The 18,289-nt window shown below is 32.5% G+C and overlaps 4 protein-coding genes and 1 pseudogene across 7 annotated transcripts in view; 3 read left to right on the top strand and 2 right to left on the bottom strand.

Moving 5' to 3' along the window:
• Nucleotides 1-675, top strand: LOC116844950 (annotated as a pseudogene).
• A 1,500-nt stretch (nt 676-2,175) lies between these two features.
• On the top strand, nt 2,176-5,150 carry LOC116844948. The gene is made up of 2 exons (XM_032817133.1): nt 2,176-2,622; nt 4,493-5,150. Exons 1-2 carry the CDS (start codon nt 2,437-2,439, stop codon nt 4,898-4,900), a joined length of 594 nt encoding a protein of 197 aa, XP_032673024.1. The 5' UTR covers nt 2,176-2,436; the 3' UTR covers nt 4,901-5,150.
• A 366-nt stretch (nt 5,151-5,516) lies between these two features.
• LOC116844949 (IQ domain-containing protein K-like) lies at nt 5,517-8,428 on the bottom strand. Of its 4 annotated transcripts, XR_004378161.1 has the most exons (6): nt 8,284-8,428; nt 6,717-6,835; nt 6,244-6,508; nt 6,029-6,182; nt 5,771-5,931; nt 5,517-5,692 (listed from the first exon to the last, which is right to left on the bottom strand). XR_004378161.1 is itself a non-coding variant. In XM_032817135.1 (4 exons), the coding sequence occupies exons 1-4, from the start codon at nt 6,376-6,378 to the stop codon at nt 5,621-5,623; spliced, it is 471 nt and encodes a 156-aa protein (XP_032673026.1). In that variant the 5' UTR covers nt 6,379-6,414; the 3' UTR covers nt 5,542-5,620. The 4 variants fall into 4 exon arrangements, 2 of the variants coding, with proteins under 2 accessions (XP_032673026.1, XP_032673027.1); XR_004378160.1 differs by having other exon boundaries at nt 5,518-5,692; nt 6,029-6,508; XM_032817135.1 differs by lacking the exons at nt 6,717-6,835; nt 8,284-8,428 and having other exon boundaries at nt 5,542-5,692; nt 5,771-5,900; nt 6,029-6,166; nt 6,248-6,414.
• Nucleotides 6,504-13,367, top strand: LOC116844947 (probable serine/threonine-protein kinase kinX). Its single transcript, XM_032817132.1, has 4 exons — nt 6,504-6,658; nt 6,753-6,884; nt 8,298-9,197; nt 12,468-13,367. The coding sequence occupies exons 1-4, from the start codon at nt 6,604-6,606 to the stop codon at nt 12,698-12,700; spliced, it is 1,320 nt and encodes a 439-aa protein (XP_032673023.1). The 5' UTR covers nt 6,504-6,603; the 3' UTR covers nt 12,701-13,367.
• A 344-nt stretch (nt 13,368-13,711) lies between these two features.
• The window catches only part of LOC116844946, an 11,405-nt gene continuing 6,827 nt past the window's right edge, over nt 13,712-18,289 (bottom strand). Inside the window, exons 3-5 of the mRNA XM_032817131.1 lie at nt 16,973-17,272; nt 16,713-16,894; nt 13,712-14,961 (exon numbers count right to left, since the gene is read on the bottom strand). Of these exons, the coding sequence (XP_032673022.1) occupies nt 14,456-14,961; nt 16,713-16,894; nt 16,973-17,272 (988 nt within the window). The 3' untranslated portion in view covers nt 13,712-14,455. The remainder of the gene's footprint in view (nt 14,962-16,712; nt 16,895-16,972; nt 17,273-18,289) is intronic.

Genomic DNA, 18,289 nt, shown 5'->3' with positions numbered 1-18,289 from the left:
TGGCGGTAAAGGAAAGCTGACAGACGTTCTAATCAAAAAGCTAACTACATATTACGGGCTTGCGATAAGGAGAAATTTAAATTCTGTAGCCGACATGAAAAAAGCGATATGGACAACGTTAGAACATTTATGCTCAACGAATGAAAATCCGCGGCACGATAAATGTCTGACCGGAACCGACAGTTGGTGTCAATATCGAAAGTATGAGGCGATGGGTACAGTGGAAAACTATGACCATCACTCCACTCAAATATCGAGAAGTATTTGATTTCTATTTATACATATTTATCAAATGAAGATTTGTTAACGTGATGTCTGGGTGGACACACCAAAAACGCTAACGAAAGTTTCAACTCGACCATTTGGAGACTGGCGCCAAAGCACCTCAATTGCGGTGCAAAAATAATTGAAACAGCCGCTTTTATTGTCGCCGGCATTTTCAACGAGGGATATTCTGTCATTTTAAAATTTATGAATGAATTAGAAATTAATATTGGACCAGAATGCAACCAATATGCAAATATGTATGACACACAACGAATCTCTAGACAGGAACGTCGACAAACAAGTAGCACGAGAGAGATCCGAGCAGCTCGTAGAATGGCTCAAATTGCTCAAAACAAATTTAATGAGGAAGCTGAAGAGCTCCTGTATGGCCCTGGAATAACAGATTAGCTTCTGAGCACTGTAAGTATTCAAGAATTATACCGAAAACTTTAAACGCATTTTTTTCGAAATCTGTTTTTTACATTTTCTTCAATTTTAGGTACACGATTAACAAAAAATTATTTGACCAATCGATTTTTTATAAAGCTCGTTAATTAGATAATGCTAAACCCTTCTCGATGAACCTAAAAAAGTAAAAAAAAATTAATATTAACATTTCTTTTTGCATCAAGAAAAGGATATTACGTGGTGAAAATCGTAACTTTATCTTCAAAGTCGCACAAAATTTTAATTTATATATATATATTTTTTTTTAATTTTATAGGTTCATTTAGGAAATAAAATTATATAAAAATTGAAAATATTTTTTCCATTTTTGTTTCAGACAAGAATTACAGTCCCGACAATGTACACAAAATGGTAACTCTGATGGCGAAGCGCACAACTAAATGTTTATTTATTAATATAATGACGTTAATGTTAATGTATCATTAATAATACTTTTTTATATACAAAAAAATTTTAATGTATTCTTCAGTAGTTATTAAAACGTGTTAAAAGTTTTTAAACCATAAATTTTATTTATTGTTCTTCTTTAAAAAATTACGAAAAATTACCTATTTTCCGGCCTCCTAAAGTAGATTTCCCCCTTAAGAGTTCCGCAACTTGTACGTACCGAAAGTGTGGACGTTCCAAATAGAAAAATTTTAAAGAATATTGTTATACTTTTTTTTGCATCTGAATTCAGAAACTTAGAAGAATATTTGAAAAGTTTGCAGAAAGGTTTCTACACATATGTCAGGTTTTCTGCTGAATAAAAGTTTTTAAAACAAAGAAATATACATTTACATAAGTTCTATATATACAAAAAATACGAAAAGGATAGTGTGAGTAACGATTGTGTTAGTAACGATCGTCTTTGCATTTTATCGACATTTTTTTAATTCGTCATTGACTCCAGCATTCCCTTTCCAATAAGCAAAAAATTATTAATAGAATATTATTGCAACGATATTTAGTAACATGTAATGTTTTCTAATATATAATTTTTAATGTTGTAACGACATTATTACGAACAACTTCAACTTTAATATTTCTAAAATATTTTTGCAATATCCAAAGGGATCGTTTTATCTAATAATATCTTTAAAATGTTTTTAAAATATTAAATAAAAATGTGCAAGAGATATATGTAAAATCAATATTTCAACATGTTGATCTAATTTTCTTTATTTACTAGATTAATACATATCTGCACGATTTGAAAATTGATATAATTATTAGTCGTTTATCTGACTCTTTGTGTCTATTATTTAGACTATTTAAAAAGCTTTTAATCTATCTATCATCGTATTGAATTTATCATGTTCGTAACTGCTTCATCATTATATTAAATTTGAACTTTCAGAAGCATCGCCACGAAATGTGCCGATCGCATGCGAGGATTCACGAACCTATATTCGTGATCAATGCTGCCATCTGTGTATTCTTTGTAGACTGAAAAAAATTTGGAAACCTAACCTAATCTGACCTAATCTAATCTCTCACAACTCGTAGTATATAACTTGTAATTATTCAAAATACATGTGACTTCGGTTGATTTGGATGTTGTGTCTCACGAATAAGTGAGTATAACATTGAGAAGAAATTAAACAGTCACGTACGTGAAATCAATCGCCAGTGGAGAAAACTGTAGAAGTACGAATAGAGCGTGCTGACTGGCTTGTGATTGTTGATTGCGAGGTTAATCACAAGTTAATCTCTTTTACAATGCCCATAAAATTAATCGGTCGCACGACAGACTTTAAGGGGAAACCCTTGTGGGAGATTCTGGCGAATTTGAAAAATTTCGGCGTGGGGAGGATTGTGGTAAGAAATCGTTTTCAGAGGTATCCTGAGCCCTGTTACATGAAAATACTGAAAGTCGCCGCAATGCCTTCGAGTGATAAACCTTATGTGAGTATGAATTATGTATATCAGGGTTGTGCCATAAATTTCAATTTGCTTATTGCTGTTTATTTTTTATATGAAGTATATACGATCAATTTGCATGTAGACAATATAAAATATGTAAAATATTATAAATTATATCATAATATACATGTAATACACATAAAATATATAAATACAGCAAAGAAAGAGTAATTAAATGATCGTATCTGTTATTAATTATAAATATAATGTTTGAAAAGGATAAATTACATGAATTTTCATTTCGTTGTGACAGATCGATAGATTTATCTTTGTAGATAAGAATGTAACTAGAGAATTTTGTGGACTTCAATTTGTCTAGGAAACAATGTCCATAGATTTATATTAAGATTCCAAAGGTTACACGAGGATATAAACTTTTCTTAATTAATTTTCCAGCAAGCTATATGCCATTTACATAACAGATATAGACTGTGTTCAGCAGAGAAAGTTCCTTTGCAACTGTTGTAAGATTCATAAATCTGATTGTTGTATGCTCTTAATCTTAGTAGATTTTTATTCTGCATTTCTTTTGTCGATAAAAGTACTTTAGAATTTTCCTGACATGAGATACACAAATTTAAATTTTAAATTGTATTTGTTTTTCATTTGAATTATATGATATTTATGGCATTATATTTTTAATTCAACTGGAAAACTTACATTTAACTCTAAATTCAGACCTAAGTATCTCACTTGAGACAAGTTTCAAATAACGACTATTAATACAAATCTAAACCCATGCAGCACAGAAAGTTGAAACAACGTTGCTGAGATGTTGTAATGTTGAATGTTGAAATATAAATATCTTTCCAACGTTGAACCTATATTGATTCTTTTACATTGATTCTTTATGTTGTTATAACATTGAAACAACATTGAAGAAATTATTATCTTTTGAAATTCAGGTAGAGATACTGAAAAGAAATTTTATATATCCTTTTAACTGACGCATAGAAATTTTTCTCAAAAATCAAGGATTTCATCGAAAAATGTTTCAAACAATTTGTACAGTCTGATAATGCTATTCACTTTGACTTTGCTAAAATCATGTCAAGTTTACATTTAATTTTTTTGGTTATTCTGTGTATTGAGAGGAAATAATCGAAATGTGAATATTTTCGGAAATATTTTACATTATATCCTGATATTTTTCAATACAAAGTATAGAATATCTTATTAACTATACACAGGAGATTTTGTGCTGTATGGGATATTAACTATTATATATGTTGACATTACTTTAATATTTTTATACATTGAATAACGAAGAAAATCGATCAGTACTCTTAATCTTTGCATATTAGTGTTTCAATAATATACAAAATCCAATTTTAGCATAAAAACTACTAACAGTTGTAAGAAAACTTACAATAGACGCTGAACACGGCCAATGTTAAATCAATATTTAACAATATTAAATTGCAATGTCTACAAAATATTACAATTCAACGGAATTAGACGTTTCTACAATGTCTTTTCAACATTGAATTTATATTTCAAAATGTTGATGCAACATTGCAATGTCGCAACGTAACATTTCTGAAATGTTGATTCAATATTTGCGTGCTGTATAGGAAATATGCTAATTAGAAGGCTTACATTTATAGGTTCATAGATATCTTTATCGATAAAAAGAACCTTAGAATAAGCAGTTAAGAGTATGAATTTTACACCAATTAGAGTATGAATTTTACAACAGTTGCAAAGCAGCTTCCTTTGCTAAACAAAGTCATTGTCTATATAGATGACACACATAGTTTACGTTGCTTACACGTAGACTTAGAGCACCATAATTTATGTGTAAAATCTCATTTCTGTGATATATGATGTAATTTCATCCATGTTGTTGCAGAGTGATCGCAAAGTTGTAGTGTTGGTCGAAAGAGTTTTTCGCGGCCTGAAAAACCCATATCCATCGCAACTGTATGGTGCAACGTATAAGGCAGATTATATGTTAATACCTAAAGATCAGGAGCATCTGTATCTCCAATCAACTGTACCGCCTCCTGAAAAGAAAATTCTGCCTAAGACAGGGGAATTTCCACCTCTGTATTTACAATTGTTATTACGACAAATGAAAGTGAAGGATATTCCAGAACAGGAGCAGCCGAAATTACCTATCAAGTACAACATTACGAATATGGACATAAAGAACTATAAAATAGCCGAAGAGGGTGAAACTCCAACAATGAAATACGAATATTGCATAAGAACATCTAGCTTCTTTTATCCAAAGGCAAAAGCGACCGATTCTTCGTGAAAAATTATGTATTTGAAGTATATAATTGTTAAAAATAAAAACTAATAGTCTTTTAAATTATTCCTTACGAGTGATAAGACAAAAATATTTTAGGAAAATAAAAAGGATAATAGTTAGACCAGCTTTTTATAGTCTGTTTTATTGAATGGTTTTTTGTAGATAGGCATATTTATTTAGCGTGATCGTTTTTGTAATATAAAATTAAAACAGTATGCACTAAATGTATGTATTAAAATTGTTCCAAAACTGACGTATCTTCTGAACATTTGTTCTTTTTCTAATAGACTAAACGCGAATGTATTTCTGTATACGTAAAGCAGTCTCCTTTGGTTCACAGTCAAAATTTCAGATAATGGTCCAAGTGTCTCGAAGGGGATACTGAAGTAACTCCAAATGAAACGATATACTATATTTTCTCACCGCGATCTAAATTATAGTATGCTGAAAGCGTCCATCCAGGTATGCGGTCTACTTGGATGAAACGAATTGCGATTTCAGACGATTTTCACGTTCAGATGGTGAAAGTCCAAAAGTAAAAATGGTTTATAGTGGTTATATCCAGAGATAAAAGCAACCAAACCTTTGTGAGAGATTATGTATTTGAAGTATATAATTATTAAAAACAAAAATTAATCGTCCTTTAAATTATTTCTCATGAGTAATACGACAAAAAGCACTGTAAGAAGTGAAATAAAGAAGGTAGCAGTCACAGATCAGCTTTTAACAGCCTGTTCTATTGGATGTATGGTCAGATTCAGGGATGAAGAGTTCCGTTCTCTCTGCACTAATGATCTATAATTTACACCAAAAGTATATTTCTTTAATGTAATCGTTTTTGCAAAATAAAATTAGGATAATATGCATTGATACCTTCCAAAACTGACGCATTTCCTGAACGTCCGACCTTTTTCTAACGAGCCAACCGCGAGTGTATCTCTGTATGCGTAAAGCAGCCTCTTCTTTGGTCCATAGCCATGACTTCGGATAAATTGGTCTAGGACTCGAAGGAGATAAAAGAGTACTGAAATAATCTGAGGTAAAAATGATCTAAGTTTGAACACTGAGAAAAAAAAGATACTGAAATAAATCATAACTAGAAAGCTGAGTGATATGCTATTTTATTCTTACTGCGTCCTCAGCCATAGTTTAAATTGTGGTATGCTAAAAACACTCGTCCAGGTACACGATCTACTCGGATGAAGCGAATTGCGATTCCAAAGGATCTCCGCGAGGCAGTCCAATGCATTGAAGAAACATTTGCCCTCTCTGCACAATATAGTAACTTCCCCTTGATTTAGAGCAGACAATCAGAGAGTCATTGAGAATAATGATGTAAATTATACTTCCAGAGCATCTCGGCGATGAGCTTCGATTAACATCTCTTCCATTGCATTCAATAAGATCGGAAATATGTTTCTGTCCAAATAATCAGGGACACTTTCGATTTCGTTTTGAGGTCCGTCCATTTCTTCATTCATTTGTCAAAGTTCTCTACCAGTTCATCAAGCAAATGTAGGCACAAGTCGGCGCAAACTGTCACATTTGTTAACCTCAATAAGTGATAAGAGATACTGACAATGATTTCGAAAATCACATAAAATTCTTCATCTGTAATGCGTTAATCTTATCAGGCTGCGAAATAATACATTAATTCGAGACGAAATATCGCATAAAATTTCAAAATATTCAACGAGGTCGGTATAATGTACAAGTGTTCTAAAAACTGTTCTACAGTAAAAAAACAGATACGTGACGCAAGTACGTCAGTTTATATGTAACAACTCTAAGTCGATGCATTCCTAATAAATATTATTACCTAAATTATACTTCAATTATCGTCTTTATAAAATAGTCGCAGAAGCACCTTGGTTGTTGGATGAAGTTTCCCTGCAGAGGAAGGTTGCGGATCCTAAACTTCATGTCACGAGAGACATACTAAGACGAGACGAACCAGAACGTGTGATTGAGCCAGCAGCAGAGTTGGGTAATAATTAGTTAATTAATTAAGAATTTAGTTTAAAAGTTTATAACTTTTAACTTATTTTAGATAACTTTAAACGAGTTAACTTTTAACTTAAACTAGTTGTTTTTAAACGCATTAATTGTTTTATTTTAATTTATTAACTTTCTCATGTAAATAAAAATTAATTCGTCAATATTAAAATCATTGTAGGCAGCTTACAATGAAGAATAAGAAAAATAAAAAATAATAGCAGAATTTTTATCTGCCTCCCTAGCACCAGTACTTTTTCTTCTATAAAATCCTGAGCAAAACAATCAATATTTTCTTAGTAAAGAATTATTTATTTAAGAAGTCTTCAACAATTTAATCTATAATTAATAAATTGATTGTGCAAAAAACATATTACTTTGCATAATTCATTCACTTTCTCTCACTCTCTTTAAGATAGTTTTTATTTATGTAACTTTTAACTTAACTAAATTAATTGTACAAACCATTAACTTCCCATATAGTACATATCTCTAAAAGACTTCTAAAAGAATTCCAAAAAAATTTCCAAGTCCTCCAAAACATTTTTAGAATTCTTTAAGAAGTCTTTTAGAGATTTATGCTATATGGGTTTAAACTTAAAACTCCTAGATACTCGTCGCAGCCATATTAGATTGTAACGTCAGAAGCAAAACGTAAAAATTTTTGTTATTTTTTAAATAAAAAAGATGAAAGAACATTTCAGATCGCTTGAGCATATTTATTGTAAAATGCTTTGAAAGCTATCATCTTCTTTGACAGTCAATAAATAGTCGTAAAATTAACACAACGAGATTACGAGAAAACATAGATTAAAGAGGAAGATTGCATGTCATTAATTTTACGGCTATTTATTAACTCAACAGAAAAAATTGATTTTCAGTTTGTATAAGTATACTCAAGCAATATCAAATATTTTTTCATACAAATATCTTCTTATTTGAAAATGATACGCAAAAATTTTGAAAATTTCTCGCTTCTAATGTCATCAGTCAAGAGTTTTTCGGCGAAGAACCGAGACCCTCAACTACCCAAGTAGAACAAAAAAATCACGATTATGTCAAAATAACGAGAAAATGATCGAATCGTGATTGAAAAGTGAGTTTTTTAGTAATTTTCTCATCATTTAGTAATTTTGATATCATCGTGATTTTTGGTTTTGTTTGAGTAAGTTAATTATATAAACTATTAGCTTTAAACTTAACTTCCCAGCAAACACAATGTAACATGTAACATACATGTTACCTGTAATTTCTTACTCAATAATGTAACTGTTATATAACACACGCACTATATAACAGTTATATTGTTGAGTAGAAAATTACAACAGATACGTTACATGTTACATTGTGTTTGCTCTGGGCTTAGTTATAAAAGAAATATTAACTCATACCCAACTCTGGTCAGAAGGTATCCAGGAACCGAAAATTGTGCAAGAAACTTTAATAGTTCAAGAACCGATTGTTATCTCCGAGAAGTTAATAAAACGGGATGACGAGGAAGTCGATTTCGTTGAAGAAAGAGAGCTGGTCGCCAAGAGAATCACGGTAGAAGAAGACACAATCGACGAGGACGAAATCGATCAGATAATACCACCAACGAAACAACGAGACGAATCGGAACGCGTGATCAAACCTGTGGATGTCCAAGAACCAAGAGCTATTCAAGAAACATTGGTCGTAGAACAACCAATTGTTATTCCAACAGATTATGTTGACGATCAGATCGAGGTGGCCGAGACAAGGAAACCAGTTGTCGATGAAACCATAATAGAGCGAACAAATCAAATTCCGGTGACAAATGAGAAAGCCGAGGCCATCGAGACCGAAATCATCGATCAGACGATAACACCAGCAAAATTCGCATTAGAGCAAAAGGTGGATGTGGCGGATGTGGATGTGGTGGAGGTGGAAACTCGACTTCCGCAGGACGCGCCGACGAGGCAACGTCGAGAGAAAGAGGAAGACGACGATTATGGCGAATTTATCGACGAAGAATTGCAGAAATCTCTACCCACCGCGACCGCGAAGCAGATTGCAGAGGAGGAGGAAGAGGAGGTGGAGGAAGTAAAAACGGTACGTCGGGAGAAGATTCCTATTAGGGATGTGGAAGTCGATCGCAAAGAGTTCACTGGACCATCGGTGCCCGAAAGATTTGATCGCGTAGAAGTAGAAGATAGAATAGAGACTCCTGTTGCTTTGACGATGGAAGATGTGTCGCGTGAGCCTGATCGCGTGTCTGCACCTGCACCTGCAATAGCGGAGGATGTCTGCGACGACACGTGCCCGCTGATAAACCAACAAAAAGGCGAGCTGTTACTTCCTAAATTTTTTAGGGCCAACCTTTTCGCTCGATTGTTCCAACCTCTTAGGCCCGGTTGCACCAACGTTATTTTGGTTTTAAGTGAGACTTGAATATATGTCTGCCTTTATTTATATAGAAAGAAAGATAAAGATAGATATATGTTTAAGTTTCGCTTAAAGCCAAAATAATGTTGGTGCAACCAGACCTTAGTAAGCTACCTTTAACAATTAAATCATATGTCTATCTCTGTCTAATTTAAAGAAAAAACAAAGACAGATATATGATTTAATTGTCAGGTAGCTTACCAGCAGATTGGAATCTCTTTGATCTCAAATCAACCCTTAGAAAAATTTCACTCAAAACGAATGAAAAGCACCGGTATTTTCACTCGAAGTACATTGAGAAAAAAATATATAGTATTTGTAACTAGGAGAACGTGGACATAATGAGGGCCGTAAAGTTTAAATAAGTTTTAAACATATTAGAAGTAAATAGATCAACTCCATATATATTATATCAAAATGTTCTTTAAACTGTCCATTATTTGGGATTATGAGAAAAACACAAGTTTATAATACGTAAAAAACAGAATTTTATCATTTGTTTTATTGATTATCATTGTTTGCCTTGTATAAAAGTATCGAATAAAGTATTGGCGGAGAACATATCAAACGTTAAAAACAATATCTAACATCTTTTAACGGAAAATATTATGATAATTGATAACAGCACGCAATAAGAGACATCTTAGAGTGATAGTTGCAAAACATATTATTACATAGCAATACGTATTCAAAAAATTATCGATAATATCCCATTATATATGCCTTAGGTTTCTCTATAATCACATAGAGAAATTATTACTATAAATTATGATTAAGAAAACAATTTTTTTCGTTAAATTCTATTATAATATTACACGGAGAAAAATAATTTTGTTCTTTTAGCAAAATCGTCGTTGCTACTGCATATCCGTAGTGACATAAAAAAATTTTAGTTGACGTAACTAATTTTACAAATTATTTGTTATCAGAGCAGAAGTAATTTCGTTGCCAGAATAGAAAAAATTTGTTGAGTGTACTTGTCCTAAGAATCACATTAATTTGCTATTGATGCAAAATAATGTGTCCTTAACAAATTTATTTGCTATTGATGCAAAATAATGTATCCTTAGCAAATTTATTTGCTATCGGAGCAAAACTGCAACTACTTATATAAATCCATCATGGCATTCTTATAGCAAAATAATTTGTAGATTCAGCAAATTATATCCAGCATATAGTGATTAGTATTCTTAGCAACTCTTACTCTTTTTGCTGTCCATATAATAACGAAAAGATTTTGCTAGACCAGCAGAAAATTTGCTGGGCCAGCAAATTATTTTTCTCCGTGTAGCGATAATAACCTTATATGCATGTTATTATTTTATCATTTATCATACTAAAAAATATTACAAAAAGATATAATTAGATATAATAAAGAAAATTAGGACCAAAAATAAATTATAATTTTAATTAGATGAATCTTTTTTTCTCTTAGTATATCAAATAGTTCACGAAATTTGTGCGCGATATTCTTCTTATGAAGACGTGAAATGCATGTAAAATTAAGACGTGTAGGGAAGTTGTGTGTGCACATCAAACAACTTGCGAACAGATATCTTATGAGCCACGTAATATATTGTCGAGTCACGAGCAAATTCTGGCAGTGTACTAATCATATGCACAAGATTTCATGTGATGTATAACATAATAAATAGTCTATCGATTTGTGTGCAACATGTATAACTAAGAACATTTCACAAATGAAACGTAGACAAATCTTGTAGATTTCCAAGCGTAACAAGCTTTGCGAACAAGAATTGTTGTCTGGGTATGAACGAATATTGCGATCGATTGAAATGAACATACGCTTGTGATAGAGAAGTACAGTGGTTGATCAAATTATTAGAGCCACACGAATAATTAACGATTTCACAAGTTAGTATTGAATGCCTGTTTGCTGTCCCTGACCTAGAAATGATATCTACATTATGAATGTATATTTATGCATGATTCTGCACCATGTCATAAAGCTAAAAAAATCACAAGATTTTTTTACTAAAAAAGAAATGAAAAAATGAATGAAAAAATGAATGTTCTTTTTAATGAAAAAGTGAATGTTCTTGGCCAGGAAATTTTCCAAACCTCAACCTTATGAAAAACCTTTAGCAGCTATTAAAATGAAAAATATCTAAGAAAATCGTTACAAATAAGCAGCGATTAATTGAGCGTCTGATTGACATATGGCACAGAAACGAAGAAATCAAGACAAACTGTTTGAAATGTATTAAAAATATGCCTAAAAGAATTGAGGCAGTCAAGGGATATGTTACTAAATATTAATTGTATTAATTATATTAATTGTATTTATTTTCTAAGCTCACTTGTTTTCTTTTTTAATTAAAATATTATGTAGCAATAGTTAATTAAAAACTATTGAACTAACGATTAAAACGAGCGAAAGTAATTAAAGATTATTCGACTAACGATTGAACATAGTCAATGTTTAATTTGATTAATCACTGTATATCCGATACACTCTTGAACTTCGAACGAAAATATTTACTCGGCAATTCAGAGTTGAGAATTCTATATGAGTGAAATATCACTCGAATTCGAGTTACTTGATGATCACTTTATTTTTCGAGTGAAATTTCATGCAAAAATTTCATGCATTTTATAAAAAAGATTTAAAGAACTACCTTTATAGAAATATCATACTAAGAATCATTGATAATTACTTATTATCCAATATTTTTAATACTAAAAATAAGTAATTATCAATGATTCTTAGTATGATATTTCTAAGGGTATCCAGGTTGCACAGAAAATTAAAAAAGAATGCAATCATATTCACTAATTATGAGTTCATTTTTAGATGCAAAAAGAATTCTTTTCATTGAACTGAACTCTGAAGAAATTCTGACATATGACTGAATTCTTTTTGAATTCTCAGTGCTATCTAGGTATTCATCCTCGTGAAGTGTTTCTAAGAGGAAGTGCGTCGGTGTTATACCAAGTAGAGCAGAAAATCACGATAGCGTCGAAGTGACGAGAAAACGATCGAGTCATGATCATGAGATCTTTGGTCACTTTCTCGTCACTTTGACGTCACATAATTTTTTGCCCTGCCTGTAGTTATACACCGTAATATTGATCTTTCCTTCTAGGAAGGTTATGTGCGTCGTATACGCGTATACATCATTTTACAGTTGCGATTCTCCTGTTACAGAGCGCATTATGCGCAAATTGGAGGAACGGCAGAGGATCGTAGATCATTATTATCTGACGAAGGGCTTCAGCTATTTCGAGGACGTGTGCACGTGCTCGCTGGCTTGCGTACTGTACACCCTGAGCAGAGATCAGTTCGTGAGGAGCATATTCGCGTCTCTCGCTTTGTTCGCGGTTGGACTGAAGCTGTGCTCCGAGCTGGATGCATGGGAGATGCCAAGCCGCGTTTCATAAAGCCAAACATTGATGTCAGACGTCGTGTAATGAGACTCTCCTTCTCCTAAAATCGTGACTGTCGTATTTCAAAATAAACGGGACGTCTTTTTAGCCGCACGATATATGCATTAACACAACGATCGTTTCATTTTTATTTAATGCGAAATCTGTTCTTCGGAAAAAAAAGATTTGCCAATGTCTATTTCCACTAAGGTAGACGAACATACAAATCGAAATTTTATGTACTACTAACTATGTATAAATCAGAACTGGAAAGTAATGCGCATTGTCGTTAGAAGTCGTTTTCCCAATAATGACTTGATACTATTTTTTTTTCTTTAATAACGATTACAATAAGGCAATTATGTTTTTTGGCAAACAGTAACAAGTTAACTAAATAAACGAATAATTGTTACTTATCGTTATTAATAATCCTTACTAATAATCATTACTTTTGTTATTTTATACATGTAAAGTACATATATATAAAGTTGAGTAATAGCATAATGTAAATAATAAAAAAACCTTCAAAACTTGATAAAAGAACAGTATCAGAAAATGTAACAACTCATCACTGTTTGACTAATGATAACAAGTTATTTTTTACGAAATTAGTAACGGCAACAATAACTAGTTACCTTTTTTAAGAACGATTTGAAACTATTTTCTTTTTTTTTTTTTAAGGATAATAAAATTATATTTTTTGGCTAACGCGATAACGAGTATAATCGTTACTTTTATTGTTATTTTATGCATATAAGATGCATATATATAGGTATATGGGTGAATGTTACTAAATTATAAATAAAAAAGATCTTTAAAACTTGGTAAAAGAACAGTACCGGAAAATGCAATAATTCGTTACTGTTTAAGTAACAATAATAGTAATGAGTTATTATTTTTGAAATTTGAGTAATGGCAACAATAATAAGTTACTTTTCTTTTAAATAATGATTTGACATTTTTTCTTTAATAACAATAACGACAACGCAATTAAATTTTTTTTATTAACAGTAATAAATATAATCATTACTTTCACTATTATTTTGTATATGTAAAATATAAAATATAAAACATATATATGAGATGGACAATAATAAATTATAAAAAAGATCTTCAAAAACTCGATGAAAAAACAGTAACGGAAATGGTAACAACTCGTTACTGTTTGATTGATAGTAATAGTAACGACATTTTTCAAAATTAGTAACGGTAACGAGTTACTTTTTGTCAATGGGTAGTGAGTTATTTGAAAAAAATCGTTTCCTGATTCTAATATAAATAGATCGAACATTTTAAAGCTCCCTCGTCAGTGCCTCTCGCCTCGGAACGTTTGATTGATAACGCCAGAAGTGAGAAAACACACATGCTCAAAATTTTTGCGAAATACGTTAAAGTAAAGAGATATGCCTATAAAGTGAACGTTAAGATTGATTGAACACATTTGTAAAATGTTCTAAAAACTTTCCTTCTGCTCTAATAATCAGTAAATAAGCGTAAAATTAACATGACATGCAAATTTCCTCTCTTCTTAACTCACTTTTAATCCTCATGATTTTGTCACGTTAATTTGACGGTTATTTATTGATTGTCAGGATACAAGAAAAGTTTCCGCAATACTTTATAAATGTGCTCAATCGATCACAGGTGTCATTTTATGGACATATCCTTTTATTTTGACGTATCCCGCAACTTTTGGGCATATGTTTTCTTGCTCTTCTGACGTCATTAATCAAGATAGCCGCGGCAAGAACACAGGATCTCTAAGAGTACTCAGATTATCGATGTTCTTCGACGAGACGAAGTTTTGATGAACCACAGTGACGCGATGATCAGCGTGAGCAGAGCGCAGGCCGCTAATAAGAACGCTAAATAATAACTCTTCGAAGCTCGCCAGCCGTACTTTGGCAAGACCACTCGCAGGGCTATATCGTCCTGCCACTCGACCGTGTTGTTGCGATTTGTAGCGCTCCTCCGAGCGCGCCTAACGTGACCAGCGGGACAATCGAGGGTGCAGTCGACGGCCTCCAGGCACGCTATCGTCTTCACCGTCAAGAAAATCTCGTCGGTCTCTTTCATACCCTCAAACATGAACGCCTGGAAGATCAAATAGCTTTCCAACGATGACGCGATGTATTGCTCTCGCGGACAGATCTCGCGCACGTCCGTATTCAAGCAGCCGTCCTTGTCGAGAATCCACAGGCTGTTGACGACGTCCTGCTGCTGCCTCATCTCTACGTAATGCATCGTCACTTGGCCCATCTTCGAGTATTTCCAACCTGCAACACGCGAAATGATAAAGCGAGATTTTCATGAATAAAACGGAATGTGATATCGCCAATAGCGAAAGTAGCTTTCATCTCGAATAAGACAAGATTACTATTGTATGACACTAGTTAACGGCTATTTTGTGCCAGAGATAAATGTTATCAATTCTTTTTGATCTGCTGAATTCAAATATAGCAAGCAAAATGTTCCTGGCAACAGTTTTAAATGGATTTTTTTATAAATTTTCTTTCAAAATTAACCCATTAACGCTCAAATGTGCTGAAATTTTACATTGATTTGAGCCATTTATTTTACTACGGAAATGAGGTCTGTTGTTTATAAAAAGTACCATTCTTACGAATTTCGATGTCGCTCTATTGAATAGCGTTGAGAAAATAAAAAAAATTGTAATTTATGCAAAATTTTTGCAAAATAAAATAAAATAAAACGCGTTTTAGGGTTAATTTTTTCTTCTTCCGCTATTTTCTCCACAAAAACGTTTTAGTATCACTCGGGAAAGTGTCTAAAACGTGTTCCCGACACTTTAACTTAAAAAATATGCCATGTATTTTTTTCAACAAACATGGCGATACCAAAATGGCGATCGATTTGAAGCGTTTAATTCGAATTTTTGTTTATATTTGATTATCGAAATTGTTTTAGAGTCAATATTACTACAAAATTACATAGTAAATTACATAGTAATTACATAGTAAAAAACACTATTCGATAAAGCATCAAAATTGGTAGGAATGGTATTCTTTATAAACAACAGACCTCATTTCCGTAATAAAATAAATGGCTCAAATCAACGTAAAATTTCAGCACATTTGAGCGTTAATGGGTTAATATCATTTTTATCATTTGGTAAATCTTTGTAGAAATATGTTAACATCGCTATATGTTGAAATTAACATTTTTTAATGATAAGATCATTCTGTTACAGCTATTTCATACTGTAGAAGTTGTTTATTTTCTTGTTAAGATTATTTTTTGACAGATTCTCTGAATTCGTGTTTGTAATTTAATCTTTTGTAATACTTTTAATAAAATCTACATTTTTATACCAGATATGAGTACCTCAAAATTTTAAAACTACTAATTATTTTATTCTTGTCTCTAGAAGTCACAGGTTTAAGTCCCACTATGGTTAGCGAATTTTTTCAAGCGTATTGTAAATGGAATTAATTAAATGGCACATCACAGTTACAATAACTAGAATCACTAGCAATTATAAATAGATATAGCACGATATAGAATTATAGATTTGTCTTTTTACCTAATCGTAAAAATTCACTTTACTTGGAATAAAATATTCACTCTAGTTGGAATAAAATATTCGTTTTTATGAAAAATGAAATATCACTCCACTCAGAGCGACAGTATTTTCATTATCGCTTGAAGTGAATATCCACTCCTTTCGAGTGAAACTTTACTTCAAAAAATTTAGAGAGTAAGTAAATATATTATTAACACCTAACGAATAAATACTTTTTATTTCTTAGGTATTTTTTCTCCCAGTGCAGCTACTGGTGACCGTTGGAGGCGTTCTTATTGAATGGTCCATAATTAATCTTTCACGTCTTCTTTATCTATTTTCTTAATAATTAGTTTCATAGTCTGTCGTATATTCCTGTCTCTTAAAGAAGATTACACGTCCCGTTACGTGAAGTCACGTAGGCGTTTCAAAAACATCATCCACATCCTAGGCGAGGGAATAAGAACATGTACGATATTATCACCGTCACTAATAAACCCCTACCGTCGTCGCCGTTGACCAACACGCGCAGCAGAACTTCCTCGCCGAGGACGACCGTGCCGCCCGACTGTATCCTCGTGTCGAAGATATTCTCCGAGCCATACGTTTTTCTGAACAGTCCCACATCCACGTCCAGCGCATTCTTGAAGCCGCCGTTCAACACGCTCGGTACGTTCCTCGCCTTCCTGAAAGAGTTACTTGCGAAGCTTATTTTTGCCATCCTGTCCAAAGACAAACGACGACGCTTCGCGCGCACGCCTTACGCTTCCAAGGTTTTCACGTTGATCCGCTTCGTGTGATACGCGATTCTATCTTGGGTCTTACATCGCAGCGTCACCCTGTAGTCGTCCTTCAATCGTAGTCCGGAGATCATCGGGAATCTTAAATCCAGGCAGTACGATTGGTCGCCGTCCGCGGAACAATCGACGACTCCGCAGTCCCAGAACTGATCCTTCTCAAAATTAATGCGATAGGAGTCCCCGACTGCTATCGCACGACAGGCTTCACTCATCACGTTATCTACCACCGGTGGAGCCGAGCTCTTCGGCATCTTGACAGATGCTCTGCGGCAAAGAAGCACAACACGCGCGCGTGCAAAGTTTTATAAAATTACACATGACATGTCGATGACCTTTTTGTATTTTGTGTTGGGTTGTGCACTTTGTGTTGTGCAATAAGTGATTTCGAATTTTTTAAGTAAAATGTAATGATTATATTTTTGCGTCATTATAACTTTATGCAGAATTGGGTAAGTTAAAATGTATTTTTAATTAAGTTCAGTTTAAAATTAATGGCTTATAAAAACATAGTTAAATTAAAAGTTATATAAGTAAAAACTATCTTGATTAAAGTTAAGTTACAATTGAATTATAACTTATTAATGTTAAAATCTGTTTCGAATTCGAAACAACTCGACGACATGATAAAATTCTCGAGAATTTTTATTAAGAATCTTTTTTTTTGTCGAAAATTCTATCTACTAGAAATCTTCTGGAAGATTCTATCTGATCGCTGGCGCTGGTTTGCCCGTCTGTTATATGCGATTTGTCGCGGCGTTTTTGCGAGCCTACTGTCTATTATCGCGCGGATCATAACAACCGGCACACAATAGCGGCTGTGACTCTTTATACAGAGTAGAATTGCGAATAATTATTTTTTGAATTAATTATCTAATTTAATTGACGATTAATATAAGTCTATTCAATTAAAAATATTTTAATTAACCACTGACTTCAAGAAATCTAATTAAAAATCATTCAATTAACGATTGATTTGAAGGAATTCAATTAAAAACTGTTGAATTAATGATTAAAACGAGCGAAAGTAATTAAAGATTATTCGATTAACGATTAAACATAGTCAATGTAAATAAGCGTTATTAAATTGACAATTGATATAAGCAAATTTAATCGAAAAGCGCAGTAAGATGATTGACCAATCAATGTGTGTTAATTGAAATTAACCGTAGTTATTTACATTACTCATGGTAACCAACCGAGCTGAATATATGTTTGTGTGTATGTATATATATATATATATATATATATATATATATATATATATATATATATATATATATA

Source organism: Odontomachus brunneus, unplaced genomic scaffold, assembly GCF_010583005.1.
Source record: "Odontomachus brunneus isolate Ranch 3 - 2012 unplaced genomic scaffold, Obru_v1 Obru_scaffold_048, whole genome shotgun sequence".
Taxonomy (NCBI): Eukaryota; Metazoa; Arthropoda; class Insecta; order Hymenoptera; family Formicidae; genus Odontomachus; species Odontomachus brunneus.
The sequence above is the reverse complement of the archived record's forward strand: the minus strand, read 5'-3'. Positions and strand labels throughout refer to the sequence as shown.